Below are 23,174 nucleotides of genomic sequence, written 5' to 3' on the forward strand. Positions count from 1 at the left end.
TCTATGAAGATTACTAGCAAGAAAGCCTTCCATGGCACCCCAGTCTGTCTTATTCATCAACACTCAATCTGTTCCATAAGACTAATAATTAAAACCAAAAACAAAAACCACCATTCATTTCCTAAGCTGTTTTAAATAAGGCTCGCAACAGAGTTCACTGCAAGTTCTAGACAGAAGACGCTTGAGCCTTGCTGCACATGAGAATTTCTGAGGATCCAAAACAAAGCGTGGGAACCAGGTCCCCTCTAAAACTATGGAACCTAAATCTTGAGGATAAGGCTCTTGTATTGAATTTTTTTTAAAAACTGGCAGGTACTCTTAACGTGCAGCCAGGACTGGGAGCCTCTGCTTTAGAACATTGACTTTGCTGAACTGTCATCTCTCCAATGCAGAATGACGCCTATTATAAGATGGCTTGGGGTTACTCTCCCAGAGGAATTTTGCATGTGCCATTACTCACCAGTTTTAATCTCATTTATGCCAAACTGACAGCAGATAGTTGGCCTGGAGTTAGATGGTTTGTGGGCTTCATGGAACCTTACTTTTTTCCTTCAGTGCAGGCACACTGCTTCCAGAGGTGGAACCATTTTGACAAACGGACTCAATTCCCAGGACCCTTGGCAAGATTAGGATTATTCTCATCTTGTAAACAAAAATTAGGCCCACAGGTCAGGAACTGACGCTGATCCACTGAATAAAGATCAAACCAAATAACTATAACCCTAGCTAGATTTTGTTCTTGGAATATCTCCAATGACTCATATTTAAGCAGGTCATAAGAAAATATTTGCAGTGGAGACTACAAAACCCTTTGGGGAAAAACACTACGATCTATGGATTGATCTAAGACTAGAATGTGAAATTCAGTGGTTACCTTTTTCCTAGGAGGGTAATTTCTTATAATAGTTGCAGGCTTCCTAAAAACCAAACTGACAACAAAGTGTTGACACTAATGAGGAGAGGGTGTGTCCCAAGGGCTGGCTCTTTTTAAGAGCTATCATCAGGTTTTGTTTTTTGTTTTGCTTTGTTTTCGGCTTCTTCTCTCCAAAAGCAAGCAATGTCAGAGGTAAACCAGGCTTTATAATGACCCAGCCAAAAAGCCAACCAGTCCGTCTCTCCATTTCTGCAAAAAGAAAAAATATGCACAAAAGCCTCCCCTTTTACATTTATATGCCACGACTGCTCATCGCTAAGATAACTTTATTGAATAAAAATTCCGTGTTGGTTTTGGGTGCGAGCACACTCACTCCCCTTTGGCTTTCTGCTAAGCCTGGCAGCTGCTCTCTGCAACCTGTCCTTACAACAGCTGCGCCCTGGTGCAGGGGTATCTAAAGAAGTTGTTTCTCTGGCTGTGAGTCATAGGTTTTCTTCAGTCTTTCACTTGCCTAGGTAACCCTAGGACTTCATGAGGTTAGGGACATTGCTTAGCTTCTTCCCAGCTTACAACCCCCATGGATGGCTACACAAAACAGATTTTAGTGTGCATAGAAAGGAAAGGGGAATAAAAATCATTCAATTTATTATACTGAACCATATGAAATTGTCATTTCTGTTTCTTTAAATAATTGAATATCAACAATTTCATATGACTCAACCTAAGGAAAATTTTTCTTGGTTTACACAAATTATCAATTAAAAACACAAAGCAACGTGTTATTTAAGAACTAAACATGTGAGTTAAGATTAAATGGCTGGTTTCACTATGTGTGTACTAGACTGGGCCACTATTTTGCCTGCCATAATAAGGAAAAAATCAACATTTTATGAAAGCATTTTTAAGAAATTGGGTTCTCAAATATACTAGCACTGAAGCATAGAGACATGGGGGTGGGGGGAACATCAAACTTAGTTTCCAAGAGTTCTCTCTGTATTTCACCTACTGCAGGTGTGGGCAGGTAGACTATCTCACTCACAAAGAACCCAAACTAAACACTGAAATACCACACTCATACATGAAGCTGGTGCAAGCAAGCCTCCCTAGGTGCCACGAAAATGCCTCCCCTTTCCATGGCATCCAGGGTCAAGACATCTGGATTCTGAGTCATAGAGTAGATAGAACCTCCCACTGGGTTTAGAATGCTTCTCTTTCCACGGACTTGCTTCTGATTCTCCGTGTGGCCACCAAAATGTATTTATTAGCTCAACATTTGGAATTCCACTCACTCTTTAGAATACTATCATGTATTTTCATTGCAGTTAATTTTTTTGCAATTGCCTCCTGGGCTTCTCACTGCCTCCTCTTCCCCAGATGAAAGCACCCCACAAATGTGGACAACATTTCTAAACTCACAGTAGATATCTCAGTCCTGTGAATCATTTCCCATACCATCAGTCCATGTGGTAGCCCTCAGAGCATCATGGCCTGCTAAACAGTTTCTCCTGTCCTCAGATTAACTTCAAATACAACAGTGTTAACACTATTTTGCCTTTGGTTTTACAACATTTCAATAACTTCTTCCTTCCGGAGATTTCCAGAGAAGGAATTAGAATTCTTTCCCCCATGTCAACACATTCCTGGATATATTTTCCAATCTTCAGTCTAGAGAAAACACAGGTAGCAAAACAAAGTCGGAGTCCTGACATGAGGTGGTAGCCATGCAGCCCTTGTAGCTGGAGCTTCCACTCAAACACCTTTTCACATTTTCTGTGATGGAGGTCCAATCTCTACTGTCTTCCTTCATGATTCTTCTTGTGGCCTGTCCTCCCCTAACCTGATATTCCAACAACCACATGGTTGCATGTGGCTGTGAAGCCTCTCCTGAGAGGAGTCCCCAGCACCTGCGCACCTTGGTCAGACACAGCAGGTGAGCGGGTTAGGAGACCAGGAAAGCATGCTATTTTGTTTGACTCTGAACAGCGCACTACTATGTGAACAAGTGGGAATAGGTCTGCATTTGCCTTGATTTAGAGCCACTTTAGCCACACCCTTGCATCTTGGGTTAAACTTTGTTACGGTATCTTCAGACCCCAATAAAATAGAAGCATTAGTTCCTTTCAGTCAATGCCCCACCTCAGACAACACTGAATTTACAGCCAACCTCCTTCCACCGCTGGACCTACCCCCATTGCTTCAGGGTTTTGGGGGCGGAAATCATGCATTATCCTCCAGGGGGAACACTAGGCGGGTGCCCCGGCTTGAAACCTTCTGGTCTCCCATTCCCAGGTCTCGTTCCAGCACCTCCTCGGAGCTGCTCTTTGTTCTCCGACTACCCTCGAGGCTCATGGAGGCCGTGTGGGAGCCTGAGGAGCCGTTTGCAGTCACTGTGCTGTCCCCGTAGGTCAAGGTAAGGTCACCCTCTGTCAGGATGAAATCTGAGTCTTCCTCTCTCAGTGGCTCTTGGTTCTGAAAAATGCAACAACAACAACAACAACAAAATGGGAGACTGGCATCTTCCGGGGCTGGAGTCAACCCAACTTCAACCCCTCATCTGAAAAGTAAGGATTATGAAGCTTGCCCACCATGGGCCTCCAGCACTTTAACGGGATAGAAACTGAACCAGGACTTTGGACACCAGAAAGAAGTTCTGCTGTGAAGTGCCTGAGCGTGTGGGGTTTGTGACAAGAGGGAAAAATACAGAGTCACCTGGACTGTCAGCTTCTCAACCACAAAGAGAGACAGGGGCATGGTCCCTGGACAAACCTGCAAATAGGTTTCTGGTCCTCTCCTCTCTGGGTAGAACTACCGAGTGGGGCTTCCTCAGATACCAACCACCCTAAACCCATCTGTTTTACATTTGAACTATTCGTTGTCATCAGTACAAGAAAGAATACAAACAATATCAGGACGAGGCAAACCCTGGTGGGAAGTCCTCATGGACATGAACCAAGTGATGGAGAGCAAGAATCACTGTTACTGAGCATCTAATTCTATGCCTGCCAGAAATGTCACCAAGGCTCTCATTTGATGCTTACCCCGCTCCTGTGAAGGGCTCCAGCCATCATGTCATGGAGAGGAAAAGCTGAGCTGAGAGAACCTATGAAATTGGCCTGAGGTTGGCCAGCTGGTAGGAAGCAGAGTTAGGATTTATGCTGCTCCCAGACTGCTTTTACCCTGTGAAAAATCACCCCATTGGGAAGAAGACTGCCGGGCTGACAGACACAGCTGAGCAAGGCCAGGTGGCTCCCACTTGAAACTCCCAGACAGCAGGGAGAGTGTCAGGAAGTAGGGTGAGGCCAGACACAACCTTTCACCCTCCCGTGGGTTGAGGGGCAACAGGTCCGCCTCCCTGTTGCCCCTCAGCACCATGTGTGCCAAACACTGAGTTTCTTAAACAGCAAAGAAATGGTTTCAAAATGCTCCAGGTAAACTACTTCCCAGGTGCCCTTCAAAGCTCATCTGAGGTCTTTTGTCCTGCACAGACTGGGTCTCTCCCACCCAGGATGCCACACCTGCCTCCCACCTTTATGGCACCTGCTCAATCACGCTGCCCAAGGGCACGGGCAGATCCTCCCATCTGTGCCTGAACTCATCTACAGGAGAAACCCCCCAGGGGCAGTGGCCTCCTTCTCATCTTGCACCCTCCCTAGCGGGCTGAACTCAAGAGTACGAATTAGCTAACTGCCTGTCAAATGTGCCAACCGCATTTCTCCCATCCCAGCCCCGCTCTGCACACGTACTGGTGACAAGCTCGTGCTCGCTGCCCACATTGTTTCTCAGTGAGGTCAACCTCTCCACACTCCACGATGGGACTCTGCTTAACCAGCGCTTCAGCTCTTCTAACAGGCAAGCATATAACTCCTCTTGCTGGCTGCTCAAGTCCTCACTGGAGGGAGGCAGGGTGCAAATGTGCACTGACATAAAATCCCCCTCTTCAGGCACACAGCTAAAGCTCTCACCAAACTCCCAGATTTCCTTCTCTCCAGTAGCGTTCAGAAAGTGCTGAAACTTACTCTGCTCTGTGATCGTTTTCTTAACGAATGACATCATGGTCCCTGTTTTAGCATGTTCTCTTTCTCCCGGCTGTACTCGTGCTCAGCAATGTTTTTGTTCATCTCTACCAGAACATCTCCGCCAGGACTCCTCACTCCCAATTCCGGGCGAGACTCTCCCGGCACATATTTACTGTTTCAAAGTTAGGAGCCACAGAGGGCCAGAGAGGGATAGGAAATGACTGAAAGTGAGGATAAAGCTGCAAATGCCCCCCACCCCACCCACACAGGGGAAGCCCCACACACGAGCCCAGACTGCCTGCTCTGACCCCTCTCCGCAGGAAGTCAAGATTCACCAGCAGGAGAAAACAGGGCTGGATGTTGACCCATTCCATTGCAAAACTCCCACGTGCAAAAAAAATAGCACTCAAGGAAAGGTCATTTAAAAACAAGAACAGCGTAGAACACAGTGGGGAGGGACCTCCACACCAAAGCTGAATGAGTTATATGCAGATGATCCACTTCCTTGAATTCTAGACGATAGTATCAACCAAAGTCTTGTTAAAGGTTTGTATAAACATGTAACTAGCTTCCCAGTGCAGGCTGCTTGAAACCAGCATGTTGTGGGAACACGTACATTTTAAATAAGTAGAGATCACTGTTTTCTTTTTTCAGTTTAGAAATTTATGCTGTTTAATACACAAGCTGTAAGTAGCTTTAGCTATTAAAAAAATACTGACAGATGATTCTGTCCTCTGTGCTAGCGACTCCATTGTACAAAATCTGCTGCAGCCATTTTGCCACCTCTATTTTCTCCCAATCAGACAACACTTTTCTAGGCTTGGATACTGGTGAAGGGAACACTCTTTTCTCAGTATCTTTATGTTTTGTCACTTTACCTGAAGTTCTCCCTGGAGAGACAGAAATACAACTTTTTCTTGTACAGTTTGACTACTTGTATAGTGTGAGGAATGATGAGTTTGGGGTGGTGGCAATAACCTAGGAGTGTTTTGAGTGGGGGGGGCACTGGATGCCCTTTTAGGAGACTTCTTTGGTGGTGGCCAGAAAGAGATGAAAGGGTGAGGAGCTATACTCAGACAAGGATGCTGATGAATGCCTTCATCTCCCTGGAGATCTGCTCCCTTCATGATTTGGTGGAGATCTTCTAGGAGATGGCTGCCTTCTTAGGCTTGGCCACCTTCTAGGTGGGTATGACCTTTTTTAATTAAATATATATATATATATATATATACACATATATTTCACATCATTGTTCACTTTTGTACAATGGTTGATTTCTCCTCTCAGGTGTAATCCCCATAAAATTCCCACCACCAAATCACCTGTGAACCACTAGGTGGGTATGGCAGTGATCAGGATCTCTGACACCATGTAGGGCGACTATGAGGAAAGTCAGAATGTGACTGAAATCTTGGTCTTCTCCTTTTCATTTTCCACATTGGCTAAAGATTTTTATTTTAGCTTAAAAGTGTGTAAATGTACATGCATTTACTCAACTTTTTTTCCTTTTCTTTTTTGAAACTTTTCTCCAGAGAAGGTTCTTTAGGCTCTGATCCAGCCTCAGGCCTGGGAACTTTCAGGATGTCACTAATAGAAGTGGCCTCTTGTACTGACGATGGTCCTTTCACTTTCACAGATGGGTCTGGGAATTCTGGAATTTTTTTCCTTTTTTTTTTTTTTTCTGGAGCAGGGGAAGGACTCCAGCTCTTGGTTTTATGATGGCAAGATCGAGGGTGACTGTGCTCTCTCTCTCTCCTGACAAGGGAATGTTGTCTTCTAGGGGAAGGAGATATGGATTTGTATTTTCTCAGGCTTCAAGACCTCTCCCTTTTTATTCTGCTGCTTTTTCTTCTTTTTATTTATTTTTGTATACAAGAACTGGGGTGCAGGCCAGAGGGGTGTGTGTATGTGTGTGTGTTGACCAGAGACAGAGTGGGGAGCAGAACAGGTGGATCTACTGAATTACACTGCTGAGGGGAGCAGCAGGCGACACAGAAGAGGTCTGCTGCACCATGTGAGTCAGCTCCCTGGCCAGGGATTAAACTCAGGCTTTCGCAGTGGGCCCTTGTGGTAGTAGTGCTGAGACTTAACCCCTAGGCCACCAGGAAGGCCCCTGCTTTTTCTTCCTTATCCCTCTTATTTTTGTCCTCATTTTGCTTTTTCATAGATGCCAGTTTTTCTTGTTCAATTTGTCTCTGTCTTATTTTTTCCTTCTTTAGTTCTAGGAAAGCAGAAGGGATTCCAGAAGTTTTCCTGTGCACTTAAGAGCAGGGGTCACAGCTTTCCCATAAATTCTCTAGCATTTTTCAACAACTAGTCAGGTTGCTTTGCATCATTTTGGAGTATGGATTCTTCACTTCCAGCTGGCGGAATATAAACTCAACCACGTACCTCCAAACCCAAGGGTCTCCATTACTCCTAAAGTTATCCAAGGCTTTACAACCTCCAAATTTACTCTGCTCGTGTCCACCTTTTTTCCTACACATTCTGCAAATTTCAGCGACTTCAATAGCTTCTTCTGTTTGTTGCTAAGCCGATTATCCTGTTCTGTATTTATTCCGTGGGAGAATCCCACATCCATCTTGCTGCTTGGAGATCGCTCCCTACCCCCACAAGAACACTTTTGTAGGTGAATCTCACACCTATGTGGTTTAGAGTCAGTGGAAATAATGAACAGTGAACATCTTAGCTATCTCGCAAATAAGCTTGGTGAAATACAAATTTCCCTAAAGGTCATGAATGAGAACTACACGGCAATGTCAATGGCCATGACTTGCCCAGTTTGAGACCCTCACCAGGCACTCAGCTCCGAAGGGAATCCCTATGATCACACCTTTGGGTTTCTCAATTAACTTTCCAAAGGCTTCTCCCTCTCACTCTCTTGGCAGCAGGCCTTACCCTGTCAGGAGCTGGCTGAGACAGTGGTAAGGAACCTAGCAGCAGACTAGGTACAGTGCTAAGGAAATGGTCTAATTACCATCCTACCCATTTTTTTTTTTTTGGAATTGAGTATCAATCATCAGAGATGGCATAAGAATTTGATTATTATATGGCAAGGGGCTGAGGAAGCTGGAAGGCTCAATTGGCTTTAAGAGAAGATGACACTGATACCATTCTCTGTCATGTCTGGTGGAAGTCCAAAGAAAAGGCCATGGCGGAACTGTGGTTTTGCCAGACAGAACCTGCTCTCTGATGGAGGTGAGCCCCACAGCCACTGGGTTTGCAGATGTAAAGCTTTGCTCCTGCCCGACAGCCTTCCTCCCGAGGGAGCCGAGGCCATGCCTGAGGTGCACGGGCTGCCACAGAGCACCTACTCTGTGCAGCAGCTGCGCGGGCAGTACCAGTGGTGACTGGGCAGTTGTGATACTCGTTTTTGGAGGAAGGGCCTGCCACTTAAGCAGCTGTACCCTCAGCTCTTCAGGGTTCTGATGTGGCTGCCCCTTAGCACTCCCGACAGCGCAGTCCCTTCTCCCTCCAGTGCTCCCGCCTACTTAAGTGTCCACATCTGCTTCCCTTCACACCACCTGGATGCCCACCACCACCATATACAGTCTGCTGCCCACCGCATTAGAACTTAGCTGGTTTGGGCCCTTCTCTCAGATTGGAATTTTGTGTTCCACTTTCTTACCATGGGTCAAGTCAACTGAAGGTTATTTACTAATTATTTGAAACCCACATTTGGGCTTCAGCTTTGCCAATTATTAATGGTGGGACCACTGCACTTCCCTCATCTAGGACACTGCAGCACCTGTTTATTCAGTGTGGCAAAGAGAACACTGAGCCTGTATGAGCTGTAATGTTCTACACATAAATTTAAGCAGGGCTTTTCTCCTAGGGCTGGAGTAGATACAGTGATCAGGAGAGTGGAGGGAACATGGGGAAGAAGAGAGGCTCCCCCCTCCTCTAGACTGTCCTTCCATGTGGATAGCTACTTGCTCTCTCCACTTCTCTGCCTGGCAACCTATGTAAGGAACTCAAAATCTAAGCCTGAAATCTAGATACCCACCAATGTGGACACCCTTCTCATAGTGTGCTGAGTCTGTTTCTAGAACTGGAAAATGAGGAAAAAAAGACCTAACCACATCAACATAAATAGACTACACAAAGAATCCTTGCATTTGTGGGATGCTTTGTAGTTCGCAATGTATCTCTGGGTACCTTACCATTTAGTTCTCATAGTCCATCTATGGTAGTAGGCCTATTTTACAGACAGGAACATAGGCATGGAGCACTTAAATGGCCTGTCAGGACTTCAATTTGAATCTGGTTGCCCTGAGTCCAAATCCAGTGCTCTTTCTACTGTACCACAGCTGCTGCTATTGGGAAGCCCCCCAGAACCCTGGTAAAGGTTTCTCTGTTACTGAGCAAAATACATAAGCATATGTGCATTAGCCATCTCTAATCACCTTTTAGAGAAGCAAAATCTGTGAGTTTGATAGATTTCCTCTCCCCAGGTATGAGACCATCCTGGATGGGGAGCAGGAAGGCAGCCTGACGTGCTATACTTACGTCGTACACCTGGGGACTGGTGAGACACCGCGCCAGCAAGCCACACCAGGCCGGGAGAGTGGTGGTTAATGGGGGGCCACTGTGTGTGAGGATGGGCTTCAAGTAACTTTGAAAAGAGAATTAAGGAAAGATGTCTGAAAAGAGAACACACACCCAACAAAATGTGTTTAGAGATCCCAACAAATAAATCTCCTGACATTCTACCACAAAAAGCTTCTTTCTTCCCATTTTAGCAATACAATACAGAAAATACTGGTAATCTGAAACAGTCTGAATCAAAGATGAAATTATGCTCTTAAAGCCTTAAATGTTAATTGTTAGCTCTCAAATTGATTCCAATGTTCACTTAAAAAGAGTATTTGATTAGGGCCTCCCCTGGTGGCTCAGCGGTTGAGCGCTGGGCTGCGAGGCTGCCCGCAGCCTCTGCAGCGCCGGTTCATTCCCCGGCCGCTGGCGAGGGTCCCCCCACCAAAAAAAAAAAATGTATTTGATTAATTAGAACACCTTTCTCTCTATTTTGTTATACTAAATGAAAATTTGGTTTCAATGCGCATTCCAACTTCTGTTTTTTTATTTTTAATTTTTTTAATAATATTTGCTTCCCCCCACCCCCTCAGGTGTAGTCCCCATAGAATTTCCCTCCCCAAGGCACCCGTGCACCATCACCTCAGTCCCCTGTGCTCCTCCCTCCCTCCCTCTACCTCCTCCTCCCCTGCAGGATGTCTCTGGTTTATAATTGTCTGTTTTTGCTTTGTTGTGTTTTGTACTGTTACTATTTTTTTTACACTGATGTCTTATTTGGTTCCCCTATATTCCTGCTATGAGTGAGACCATCCGGTATTTTTCTTTTTCCTTCTGGCTTATTTCACTGAGCATCATTCCTTCTAGCTCCATCCATGTTGCTGTGAATGGCATGACTTTATCTTTTTTGATTGATGAATAATATTCCACTAAATAAATATACCACATCTTCCTGATCCAGTCATCTATTTTTGGGCATTTGGATTGTTTCCAGGTTTTATCTATTGTGCTGCAATAAACACAGGGGTACAGATGTTCTTTTGAATCAATGTTTTTGTGTCCTTTGGGTAGACCCCTAGTAGTGGAATTGCCGGGTTGTATGGTAGCTCCATTTTCAGTAGACTGAGGAATCTCCACACAGCTCTACATAGTGGTTGGACCAGTTTGCACTCCCACCAGCAATGTAGGAGAGTTCCTTTTTCACCACATCCTCACCAACATTTGTTGTTGCTTGTTTTTTTGATATGTGCCATTCTTACTGGTGTAAGGTGAACACTACCTCTCACCGTGCACAAAAATCAACTCAAAATGGATAAAAGAACTGGACATAAGACCTGAAACCATTAAATATATAGAAGAAAACATAGATAAAATACTACAAGACATAGATCTCAGAAACATGTTTAAAGACTCATCACCCAAAGCAGTGATAGTGAAGGCAAAGATAAACACCTCGGATTATATCAAACTGAAAAGCTTCTGTACAGCAAAAGAGACATTAACCAAACCAGAGAGACACCCCACTGATTGGGAAAAAATCTTTGTACTCCAGTCAACTGATAAGGGACTGATCACAAAGATACACAAAGAACTCACATGGCTCAATAAAAACAAAATAAACAATCCAGTCAAGAAATGGGCAAAAGAACTTAAAAGACATTTCTCCAAAGAGGAAATACAAATGGCCAACAGGTATATGAAAAAATGTTCAACATCCCTTATCATCAGGGAAATGCAAATCAAAACTGCATTCCAGCTTTTGACACACAGCCAACTCATGTCTTGCAAACAGGAGTGAGGATTTTGCAGCCCTTGCTCCCCTCTGCCCTGGTTCTTAGTATTCCTGTCAAACCACTCCCCCCCAGAAGTCATGCAGTGGAAATGTTGGAGGTGGACAGGACCTTAGGTAAGCAGGGGCTACTACAAAGGAGGGAAGTGAGATGTGGTAAGGGAAAGCAATTTTAGTTAGGTCACTCAGACCTGCTCTCTCTCTCCCAGACTCTCCAACAGAGTTTCTCATCTCAACATTATCAACATTTTGGGTCAGATCATTTGTGTGTGCGTGTGCACAAGCACATGTGTTTTCTGTGTATTGTAGGATATCTAGCAGCCACAACCCTGGCCTATACCCACCAGAACCCAGTAGCATCCCCAAATACTCCCCCAGATGTGACAACAAAAATGTCTCCAGATATTGTCAATTGTCCCCTAAGAAACAAACTCACCCTTGGTTAAGACCACTGCTCTAACATGAAGGCCAAGTGCTATGTGGAGAGCTCAGGGTTTGTCAAATGCACGACCCTATGTTGGGAACACCATGAAGCACGTGTCACACTGCGATGGAGTAGGGAGCATTTCTGATACCCACAGCCTAGGCAATGTGGAAAAGGTAAGGACTCAACAGTGCCTCCTCGAATGCAGGAATGGCCAAGGAACTTTAAGGGAAGGTGAGACAGTGCCATGGTTACCTGTACTCAAGAGGATGACTGCTCTGAGCACCACGGTGTCCTGCCATTGCTTAGAGCAGCACACAAAAGAATAAGCTAGAGGTAGGAGGAGAGGAAGGGAGACCTGGGGTGTATTTTTACTTGGGTGACAGTCAGCAAAGGAGGGTGTGCAGGTTCTGCTGGAGCTCCTTACAAGCAGAACAAGTCCCTTTTGGTGGCTGTCCTCTAACTGCCTTCCTGGAGACAGCCTCCACAGGCCTATCAGTTACCCTGTGTCCTTAGCTCAGGAACTGACAGCAAGGGGTTTGGAGAATGACTAATACAAGAGTCACAGGGGAACCCAGAAGCTCCCTTTCAGTTCCCTGCCTCTGGCAGTTCAAACAAAAAACACCCTCTTCCCCAAATACAGAAGGCCCTCTAAGAGCTTCTTTAAAAAACAATTAAATATTCAAATTGTTGGAGAGGAAAAATTAAATATTAAGTCTCTCTTTCACCCAGCTGTTCTGTAATCACCACTACAACTTATGGAATATATTTCCCCCTTCTCTTTCTCAGCTTATAAACTTAAGTCAGAGGCTTTTTACTACTACAAGGAATGGAAAACTTAATTCATTTCAACTCCTGACTCTTCTTTCCAATTTTTTTTCTTTTTTAAAAAAATTTATTTATTTATACGAGAACCTGGGTACAGGCCAGATGTGTGGGAGGGTGAGACAATTCACCAGGCAGAGCAGGGAACAGAACAGGCAGACTAGAAATACCCTGCTGAGGGGAGCAGCGGGTGAGACAGGAGAGGTCTGCCACGCCACGTGGGATTCTCGCTGGCCAGCCGGGAATCAAACCCGTGCTGCAGAGGCTGCGGACAGCTTCATAGTGCAGCGCTCAACTACCTATGCCACCAGGGAGGCCATCCAATTTTTTTCATTTCCAATTCTCATTATAATTAATTTCATAGTGTAGGTATATGACATTTACATTTTACTTAATATTAATAAGTAAATCTATTCATTGTCTAGGGATTGGGTCAAAGTATTAAAAAAGAAAAATACCGGATGGTCTCACTCATAGCAGGAATCTAGAAAACTTAAATAAGGGACCAGGAAAATGAATAACTATAAGAAAGTGAAAATCAAAATCAACAAAAAACTATGAACCAGAGACACTTTTAGGGGGGCGGGGGCGGGAGGGGAGGGATTGGGGTCAGAATGGGGGGCTGCAATTGTATGGGGAATATAACAATAAAATTTATAATAAAAAAAAAAAAAAAAAAAAAAAAAAAAAAAAAAAAAACTAATGGGGGCCTCCCTGGTGGCGCAAGGGTTAAGACGCAACCCATGAAGCTATCCGCAGCCACTGCAGCATGAGTGTGATTCCCGGCCAGCCAGGGAGCAACCCACATGGCACAGCAGACCTCTCCTGACTCGCCCGCTGGTCCCCTCAGCAGTGTATTTCAGTCAGTCTGCCTGTTCTGCTCCCCACTCTGTCTCTGGTGAATCCTCTCATCCCCCACACCTCTGGCCTGTACCCCAGCTCTTGTATGCATAAATAAATCTTTAAAAAACATAAATAAAAACTAATGAGCTGCATTTCTGATAATGTTACTGCATGACGATTACTCCCTGTACCAAGCAGGGTAGTTGGTGCACTGGCTGAAAGGAAGTGTAATATAGTATCAATTAAACTCAGTCAGAAAACACTGTAGTGTCTTATTAAGTTAAGTGATCTCCTTATAATTGTTTTTATCTTGTTCAGGTAATAATAAATCACGGCTTCTTCAATGCTGTTGCCTTTCCTGAATTTTGCTTTGTTTGATCCTTTTATGCTGTTTTCTTCCCTTCTTAGTCTGCTCATTGTTAAGCTTTCTGAATTCTTGCATGTCTGAAAGATAACTTTCTTTTTTTTCTCTCATTTTTAATGAACAGTTTGGGTGTAGCATTCTAGGCTCAGACTTTTTCTTTTCATCCTAGAATTCTGATATCGCTCAATTGTATTCTAACACCCAGTTTTGTCCATAGCAAGTCTGATTCTTGCCCTGGAGGCTGCCTGTTTTTGTCTTTGGAACCCAGGAGGAGCCCTGCTTTTCCCCTTGCAATGATAGAATGCTATAATCTGTCCACTTATCCTAGTCTTACTAGGTAGGCCCAGACACTCTGGAGACCAGTATTTTTCCTTAACTAAGGGATTTTTTTCTTCCATTATTTGTTTGCCTTTTCACTTCCTTCATTACCTCCACCTTCCCCTCCTAGATCCTTTTAAATGACAGTGGACCACTTGGGCCTAACCTCTACATCTTGAAACATCTCTCTTAGACATTTCTGACATTTTGCTCTAATTATGAGAGATTTTCCCCTCAACTATATCTTCTGGATCAGCAAATTTGGTCCTCACCATGTAGTTAAACTATTCATTATGTTCCTTGCTAAGTTCAAAAACCTCATTGCTAATTTCCAAGAGTTTCCTTTATTAATTTACTTTTCTTTGAATGCTCCTTTTCCTAATAGTATGTTCTATATCATAACTGGAAAAACCTCTCAACACTAAGGATTTTATTAGAAAAATTAAATGAAATTTGGAATTATTTGATTCTTTGGCACCCTACCCACCCACATATCTTCATTCAGTTTTGTAGTGCATTAGGCAGGGGAAGACTCTTACCATGTCTAAGTTGGGTGGGATACCGTGAGGAGAAAACTCTTTGGTAGTCTCAAGATCTGTTTCACTAACAAGCTTTCCTTAGCAGTGTCTCTACTTTCTTGAGAGATCGATGGCCTGAGGAGAAAATTAACAGCTTCCTGTTGATACAGGAATCAGCTGTTGTAACTGCTCCTGACAACTGCACTGATCAATAAACAGCCTAATGAAACTGGCTCAATTTTGGCTTGGGCTACAGTTTTCACTGCTACAGTCCTCTCTACCTTTGGTCTCCGAAGTTGTCAAAAATATCTCTTCTGTGATTTCAATGAGTCCTGGGGAGAGAAGGAAGGTGTATGTGTGCATCAAGCCTTTCATCTTAAACTGGAAGCCTACCTACCCACTGCCAGGCTTCTGTGAAGGTGGTACCATGCTATCTCCTGCCAGCTTGTGAGGGTCATTTGTGTCAGCTGAACTCCCCTCTGTCACAGCCAAAGCCCACTTTTTCTTGTTTGATCATCCATTGAGACAGAAAATAACAGAATAACACCTTCCTCATCCAATTCTTTAGACACTTTGTGCCCGCTTATGTTCTTGTTAGTTTCTCTCCTTCACACTAAAAAGTAGAAATCTCGGTCACTAAAATTTACATTCAGATGAGACTTTAGAGATTGTTCCAGTTACTCTTCAAATAATCCCCCCCAGATTTATTAAAGCATGATTGGCTTTAAACTGAATATACGTTATGGTGTACAATGAGTATATATACACACACACACACACACACATATACTCACACATACATCATGAAATGATCACCACAATCAAGCTAGTTAACATTTACCACCTCATAGTTATCTTTCCTCTGTGTATGGTGATAGTCTCTTAACAAATTTCCAGTATACAATACAGTATTAGTAACTATAGTCACCATGTTATCCATTAGGACTCCAGAACTTATTTGTCTTAAAACTGAAAATTTGAACACTTTGACCAACATTTCCCTGTTTACCCTCCTCACCAGCTCCTGGTAACCAACATTCTACTCTCTGTTACTATAGTTTGATATATTTAGAGTCCTCATGCAGAATTTGTCTTTCTGTGTCTGGCTTATTTACACTCAGCGTAATGACCTCCAGCTTCATATACCGCCATAAATGGCAAGACTTCTTTCTTTATTAAGGGTAAATAATATCCCATCATATACACACATTTTCTTTATTCATTCATCCAATGGCTAACACTTAAGTAGTTTCCATATTGTGACTACTGTGAATAACACTCCTATGAACATGGGAGTGGAGATATCTCTTTGAGAAAGTTGTATTTCCTCTGGATACATACTTTTGGGTATATCTACCTGATCAAATGGCAGGTCTATTTTTAAGTTTTTGAGGATCCTCCATACTGTTTTCCATAATGGCTATACCAATTTACATTTCCACCAAATGTGTATAAGGACTCCATTTTCTCCGTACCCTTGCCAATAATTATCATTTGACTTTTTGATGATAGTCATCCTAACAGGTATGAGGTGATATTTCACTGTCATTTTTATTTACATTTCCCTGATGATTAGTGATGCTGAGCATTTTTTCATGTACCTATTAGCCATGTGTATGTCTTCTTTGGAAAAATGTCTATTCAGTTCCTTTGCCCATTTTAAATTTTTTTTTAAACTATTGATTTGTATGAACTTCTTATATATCTTGGAGATTAACCCATTATCAGATATACGGTTTGCAAATATGTTCACCCATTCAACAGGTTGCCTTTTCATTTTGTCAGCTTCCTTTACCGTGCAGATACTTTTCAACAGTTTGATATAATCTTGTTTATTTTTTGCTTTTGTTGGCTGTGCTTTCAGTGCCAAACAGTTTGCCCCGTATGTTTTCTTCTAAGGAGTGTTAAGGTTTCAGGTTTTACATTTAAGTCTTTAATCTGTTTTGTGTTGATTTTTGTGTATGGTGTTAAGTATCCAGTTTCATTCTTTTGCATGTGGATATCCAGTTTTCTCAGCTATATTTATTGAAGAGTTTATCCTTACCCCATTGTGTATTCCTGGTACCCTGGTTGGAGATTCAACTATATCTGCATGGCTTTATGTATGGGCTTCCTATTCTCTTTCACTGGTCTATGTGTCTATATTTATGCCAGTACCATACTATTTTGATTATTATAGCTTTGTAATATACTTTGAAATCAAGATGTGTGATGGTTCAGTTTTGTTCTTCTTGCTCAAGATTGGTTTCATATGATTGTGGTTGAAAAGAAACTTGATGTGATTTCAATCTTCTAAAACTTTTTAAGACTTGTTTTATAACAACATATGAACTATCCTGGAGAATACCCCATATGTACTATCCTAGAGAAGAATGTGCACTCCACTGCTGTTTTATGGACTGTACTGTATAAGTCTGTTAGGTCCATTTGATCTAAAATGTAGTTCAAGTTCAATGTTTCTTTACTGATTTTCTTTCTGCATGTCCTATTCATTGTTGAAAGTGATTTACTGAACACCAGTAAGTATCAGTTTCCTATCACATTAGCCTTTTTTCACTCTACAATGGAATCTCTCTAATTTTTCTACATCATTTCCAAGTCTAGTGAGTAATATGGATTCAGAATTACAAGGTAGATAAAATTCAAATGGCTTAAAAAAATCCCTGTGGGTTCTGTTTCAGTTAACAGCAAACAAAGTATTATGAACCATCATTTACACTGAGAACTAGAAAGGCTGGCCAAAAGAAAACACAACAAAATCTTCTCCTTAATGGCATCAAAGCTACCAAGGCAGTGAAGAGGGTCAGCATCTGAGAGGAGGAAACCTAAGAGATGAATTCCTTACTAGGTAAACTGCATTTTCCCTAAAGGCACCTGAGAAGCCAAGTAGAGCATCTGGCAGGCTCACAAAGGAGTGTCTATGAGAAAAAATGGAGTCCAGGACATTCCAAGGAAGAATACATAAACACTTTAGGCTCTAGGTGGGAACCTTAGGAAAAAGGACAAACAGACTAACCCTCACAGGAACCGGAGCCCAGTTTCAAATCAGCTTTGTTCCAGATTGGACTAAGATGATCTGGAATTGCTAATGCTCCTAGTCTAGCCACTCAGCAGAGGTAAGTAATACCATCTCTGAAGGATAATAACTTCATCTAGAGCATCTCAACTTATTGCTATACTTTTCCATTGCTCCTCTCTGCCACTAAGTAAAAAATAAAAAAGATGTATAGAGGATAAATAATAAAACTTCAAGAAGAAAACATAGGAAATTAACTTCATGGCTTTGGGGTAGACAAAAATTTCTAAAATAGGAAACAAAAAATACAAACTTGAACAGAAAAGATCAGTAAACTGGATTAAGACTTTTTGTACATCAAGATTCTACTTAATAAGTGAGAAGGCAAGGCACAAAGTGCAGAAGCTATCTTTGTCACATATAATTAGCAAGATACTCATGTCGAGAATACATAAGGAACTCTCACTTATCAGCAGGAAACAGGCAGACACCCAGTAAGAAAATGGGCAAGAGATTTGATCAGGTCACTTGTAAAGGAACATACCACTAAAAACATGGAAAGATGCTCAATCTTATTAGTCAACAGAAAAATGCAAATTAAAACCACAATAATATAGCGCAAAAAGCCCACCAGGATAAAAAGCCTGAGAATATCAACTGTCAGTAAGGATGCGAGCTACTGGAACTCTCTTGTACACTAGAGGGGAATGTGTAAAGTGGTACCACCATTTTGCAAAATTGTTCTGCACAAAGTAGAACCTATGATCCAGAAATTTGACTCCTGGGTATATTCCCAACAAAAAAATGTATGTGAAACAAATTATTTTAAAAAATAAAATAAAATGGAATTATCTGCACTTTTCTGATTATGGGGGGAAAATGTACGTATACATGCACCAAAAGCCATGCACAAGAATGTTTCTAGCAGTATTTTTCATAGCAGCTCCAAATTAGAAACAATCCACATGGTCATCAACAGTAGGCAGACAAATGAGCTACAGTACAGTAATACCATGCAATACTTCACAGCAAGAATATTTGCAACAATGTGGGTGGATCACACAAATGATGTCATGTCAAATTAACTAGACACTAAAATAGGTATACTTCAGTTCAGCAACAGGTAAAACTACTAAGTGTTGCTAGAAATCAGGAGAGAGATTAGATTTGGGGAAGAGCAACCATAGTAGTTATGACCTAAAGGAAACTAGTAACTTTATGTTTCCTGACCTGTTTTGGTGTTAAATGAGTGTGTTTACTCTGTGATAATTTACTGAGTGCTAATGATTTGTGTACATTTATCTTATACTGTACATTTATCTTATACTTCAATAACAATTTATAAACATTTTCAAAGTCTTCACAAGTATATAAAGCTACCTGCCCATTTGATCACTATGTCAACTGAAAGAAACATGTTTTAACTTTTTGGTTTTTAATTTTCACTTGGAACCAAGTGAATCTATTAGAACAGAGTCTGCCCTGGATGAGTCCCAGTTAAGCCAGGATCAGCTCACATAAGCCCTAGATCAGATTTAAACAAATTTATCCAATAGGAATCATCCTCCCTGCATGGATTAACTGCCAATCCACTTCCCTTACTCACCACAACATGGTTCACTGTGTAATTTTAAGTAATTTACAACACAGGCACAAAAAGCTCCAAAGGTCCACACGAGTCTAGCAGGCTGTGGGTGGACCACCTTAATGATGTACAAATATTTATTTTGGCCAGAGAGATGTTCACCAGGACTTCCTGTGGTTGAATGATCATTACTTGCATCCCAAGAGAGAACTGATTATCCATGTACCAAGCATACATCTTTCCTTACTCATTAGAAGTCATCCATGGACAACTCAACAAGAGGATTTCATCACTGGTGTTTCACAAACACCAGGGAGGCCCCTTCAAAGGATACTTGTGGTCAAAGCTGTACCACAGCCTGAAGAGCCACGCACTCTCCTGCTTTGTCCGGTTTCCTCTGGCAGAATCTGGACCATCCTAGGAATAAATGAGAGGACAGATGCTTAGTTATAGAAAGAGGATGTGAGGGGAACAGTTTCTTTCTGAATCATGATTTGTAGAGATTTTGAGCTCAGAGTCACACAATCCATGTTACCAGTTTCAAAAGTATCCTGGGAAGTAATATTTTAGAAGAAAGAGAATAAATCCAAAAGGGAAATCAATCCCCAAAGTAAAAAGTAAAAAGGCTTGATTACATCTGCAGGCAGACCAACTCAACATATACAAAATTTCTTTGGGCATTCTTATTATAATTTTCCTCACAGTGCCTTTCATCAGATTAATTACCCTAAAATAGTCTAGATCCCAACAAGCCCCAAAAAAGGATTTATAGAGAATATTAAAGAAAGCTGTAAAACCAACCTTCCAGGCCCTCGGAAGCTGCCTGGGGAAACCACACATGGCTGAGTTTCCTCCCCAACCAGCCAAGGATTCCCCACAGTCCCTGGCAATGCTGGCCTCCCAGCTATAGGAAGGTAAGGGGAGTGGGAAAGGGAAAACTGAGTTATAGAACCTAAAAGGTTACCAGGGGTAAATTCAGGGAAAATGAAAAGTGCACGTTTGTGAAAGAGGCGGTGCCAGAAGCATGATTAGGTACAGGAACTTAGATGTGCAGTGTGGCTTTGGGGAAATAAGGGAGGGTAACAGGACTCATATTTTAAGCTGACCCAGAAAGCAATCAACCACTACTTCACATACAGCGTGACTTGGGCTGCCACCGCAGACAAGCGAGAAGCCCTTCCTCTGGGATCTGAAGAGCACAGGGCTGAGCAAGCTGGCCCTACAATGGGCAGGCCCCTGTCCCGGCTGCATTTGCTGCCCCTTGGATTTCCATTCAAGAGCTGCCCGCAGAGAAAGTGGGGACTTGCTCTCTCTCCAACCCATCCCAAACATGCATTCCCACCAGTTAGGTCCACACCCCCATGCATGTAGCTCAGACTGCTCCTAGGGCCTAGGGCACCCTACCTTACTCTCACCTTCTCCCACACACAACACCTATTTGACAGATCCCTATTCATTTCCCAAGGTTGTGCACAAGGTCAGCTTCTTTGAGAACTGTTTCAAAGGCTACAGAATCTTCCAAGAGGTATAGATATGAACATCACAAGCTCTGACAACAGACCACCTGGGTCTCCTCCTATCTGGGTCCTTATCTTGCTGTATGGCTCTGGGCAATCTGCCTAGATATTCTGTGCTTCAGCAACCTCATCTGTATAATGGAGATATTAAGAATTACGTATCTCAAAAGGGCATTAGGAGGCATACTGTTTTCATTTAAAGCACTTAGGAGAGTGTTACATGGTAAGCATTCAACAAATATTGACTGTCATTATTATTAGCTATGTTAATTTTTTGTGCTGATTAAGTATTTGTGAAATATTTAGCATACTGTCTGGCACATAATAAGAACTTATATTATTGGGCCTCCCAGGTGGCGCAGCGGTTGAGCGCTGGGTTGCGAAGCTGCCCGCAGCCTCTGCAGCGCCGGTTCGATCCCCGGCCGCTCGCCGGCCACCGGAGGAGGGTCCCACATGGCGCGCAGACCTCTCCTGCCGCCCACTGCTCCCCTCAGCAGTGTACTTCGGTCCTTCTGCCTGCTCTGCTCCCTGCTCTGGCTCTGGTGAATTCTCTCACCCTCCCGTGCTTCTGACTGTACCCAGTGCATGTATAAACAAACACAAACAAAAAAATAAAACAAATAAATAAATAAATAAAACATGCTTCTATTTAAAAAAAAAAAGAACTTATATTATTAATTTCCATAGAATGGATATAAAATTTCAAGCATGTGCTTTAGGAATATCTAGCCCATTAACACCCTCTAAGCTATCTTGTGTGACTTTTTACATAAGGGACTTTTTAAATTTTATTTTTTAAATTGAGATATAATTGACATCTAACACCACCAAAGTTTAAGGTATACAATGCACTGGCCTGAAACATTTATATATGTAATGCAATATGATTACAACCGTCACACTAGCTAACACCTCTATCATGTCACATAATTATCATTTCGTTCTGGTGAGAACAATTAAGATATCATCTGTTAGCAACTTTGTAGTTTATAATATGGCATTATTGACAATAATCACCATGCTGTGCATCAGATCTCCAGAATCTGTCATCTACTAGTTGCAAGTGTGTATTCAAATATCTCCCCAGTTCCCCCCCAACCCTCTCCCCGCCACAGCCCCTTGTAGTCCATCCTACTCTGTTTTTATGAATTATCTGGAGATTTTAAAACCTTTTACTGACATTATTAATAGGGAATCCCCTTTAAGAAAGTAAATACCACCAACTCTGCTTATCAACATTTTGGGGAACATAAAACAATGAAACACCTACTGTGTGCCAGGCACCATCCTGGGTGCTGGGAACATAAAGAGGAACAAGACCCTGCCATGCCCCTCAAGAGACACATTTTCAGAAGTGAAGACAGATACATATATAGTAACTTATGTGACAAAGAAAAAGGAAGCAGATTAAAGAACTGAGGAGTGGCAAAAGGTCCTGTTTTTTTTGAAATAGTTTTCTAGAACTAAATCATCTGATTTCTGGGTAAAGTAATATTTCATTCCATTCTTATGGCTAAAAGACTTTTTTTTAAGTTAAGGTCATACTAATGAGAACAGCTTTCTTTTTTCTTCATGGAGCATGCAGTAGGCAGATTTCTACACCCCAGTCCCTGGGGACTGGGGGCTGTAGGTATGTGACATTACAGGCCAAAAGGGACTTTGCAGATGGACTTGAAAAGTTTTGCAGGTGGGCCCATCATCTCATGGGCCCTTAAAAGTGGATAAGGAGAGTAAAAGAGTCAGAGAGATTCAAGCAGAGGCAGGGGAGATTCAAAGTGTGACAGAGACTCTACTCACTGTTGCTGGCTTTGAAGGTGGAGGGGCCATCAGCCTGGAAATGCAGGTGGCTTCTAGGAGCTGAGCTTGGCCCGGAGCCAATGGCTAGTAAGTAAACAGGTCAGTCCTACAGCCACACAGACTTGAATTCTACCATCAATCTGAAAGAGCTAGGAAGGAACTTCTGCAGGGCTCAACCCTGCCAACACCTTGATTTCAGCCTTCGAAGACCTGAGCAGCAAGTCCAGTAGAGTCCACCAGACTTTGGAACTACCGAATGGTATTCAATACTGAGCTGTTCTAAGTTGCTAAACTTGTGGCAATGTCTTACAGCAGCCATGAAAAAACTAACACAGAGCCAAAGAGTGAATCAACGATGCAACCTGACTTGGACCTTTTCTAATTTCTCTAGGATGATGGGACTAAGATTTTTCAGAAAGAGTTACAAACAGTGAGTCATGAGTTCCACGTTGCCGGCGCCAGGTCTTCTCAAACTGTAAAGTGCACATCCTACCCCAGACCCAGTTACAGTGTAAATGCTGATTGCGGCGGGGAGGTCTAGATGGGGCCTGAGAGTGTACGTTCGCAACAGGCTCTCTGGTGACGCACAGGCTGCCAGTGCATGCAGCCCTCACAGCAGCAAGGACAGCACTGTGCGTAGCGGAAAGCAGACAAGGCCCTCCAAGATCTGGCCTCCACCACACTCCACCCTTACCCTACAGCACACGGTCACTGAGCCCTTAAGGACAGATTCATGTCTGGCTTGCGGACGTATTCCC

At 42.7% G+C, this 23,174-nt stretch overlaps 1 protein-coding gene across 2 annotated transcripts in view; it reads right to left on the minus strand.

The window, feature by feature from the left end:
* Positions 1–2,940: 2,940 nt before the first annotated feature.
* Positions 2,941–23,174, minus strand: part of SLC9A7 (solute carrier family 9 member A7) — a gene marked incomplete at its 5' end in the record, with an annotated part of 131,496 nt that continues 111,262 nt past the window's right edge. For both annotated transcript variants that reach the window (XM_084259148.1, XM_084259147.1), the window contains 3 exons: positions 2,941–3,343; positions 9,400–9,505; positions 19,437–19,519. In XM_084259148.1, the coding sequence (XP_084115274.1) occupies positions 3,092–3,343; positions 9,400–9,505; positions 19,437–19,519 (441 nt within the window). In that variant the 3' untranslated portion in view covers positions 2,941–3,091. The remainder of the gene's footprint in view (positions 3,344–9,399; positions 9,506–19,436; positions 19,520–23,174) is intronic.

This window comes from Talpa europaea (genome assembly GCF_964194135.1).
Source record: "Talpa europaea genome assembly, chromosome: X".
Taxonomy (NCBI): domain Eukaryota; kingdom Metazoa; phylum Chordata; class Mammalia; order Eulipotyphla; family Talpidae; genus Talpa; species Talpa europaea.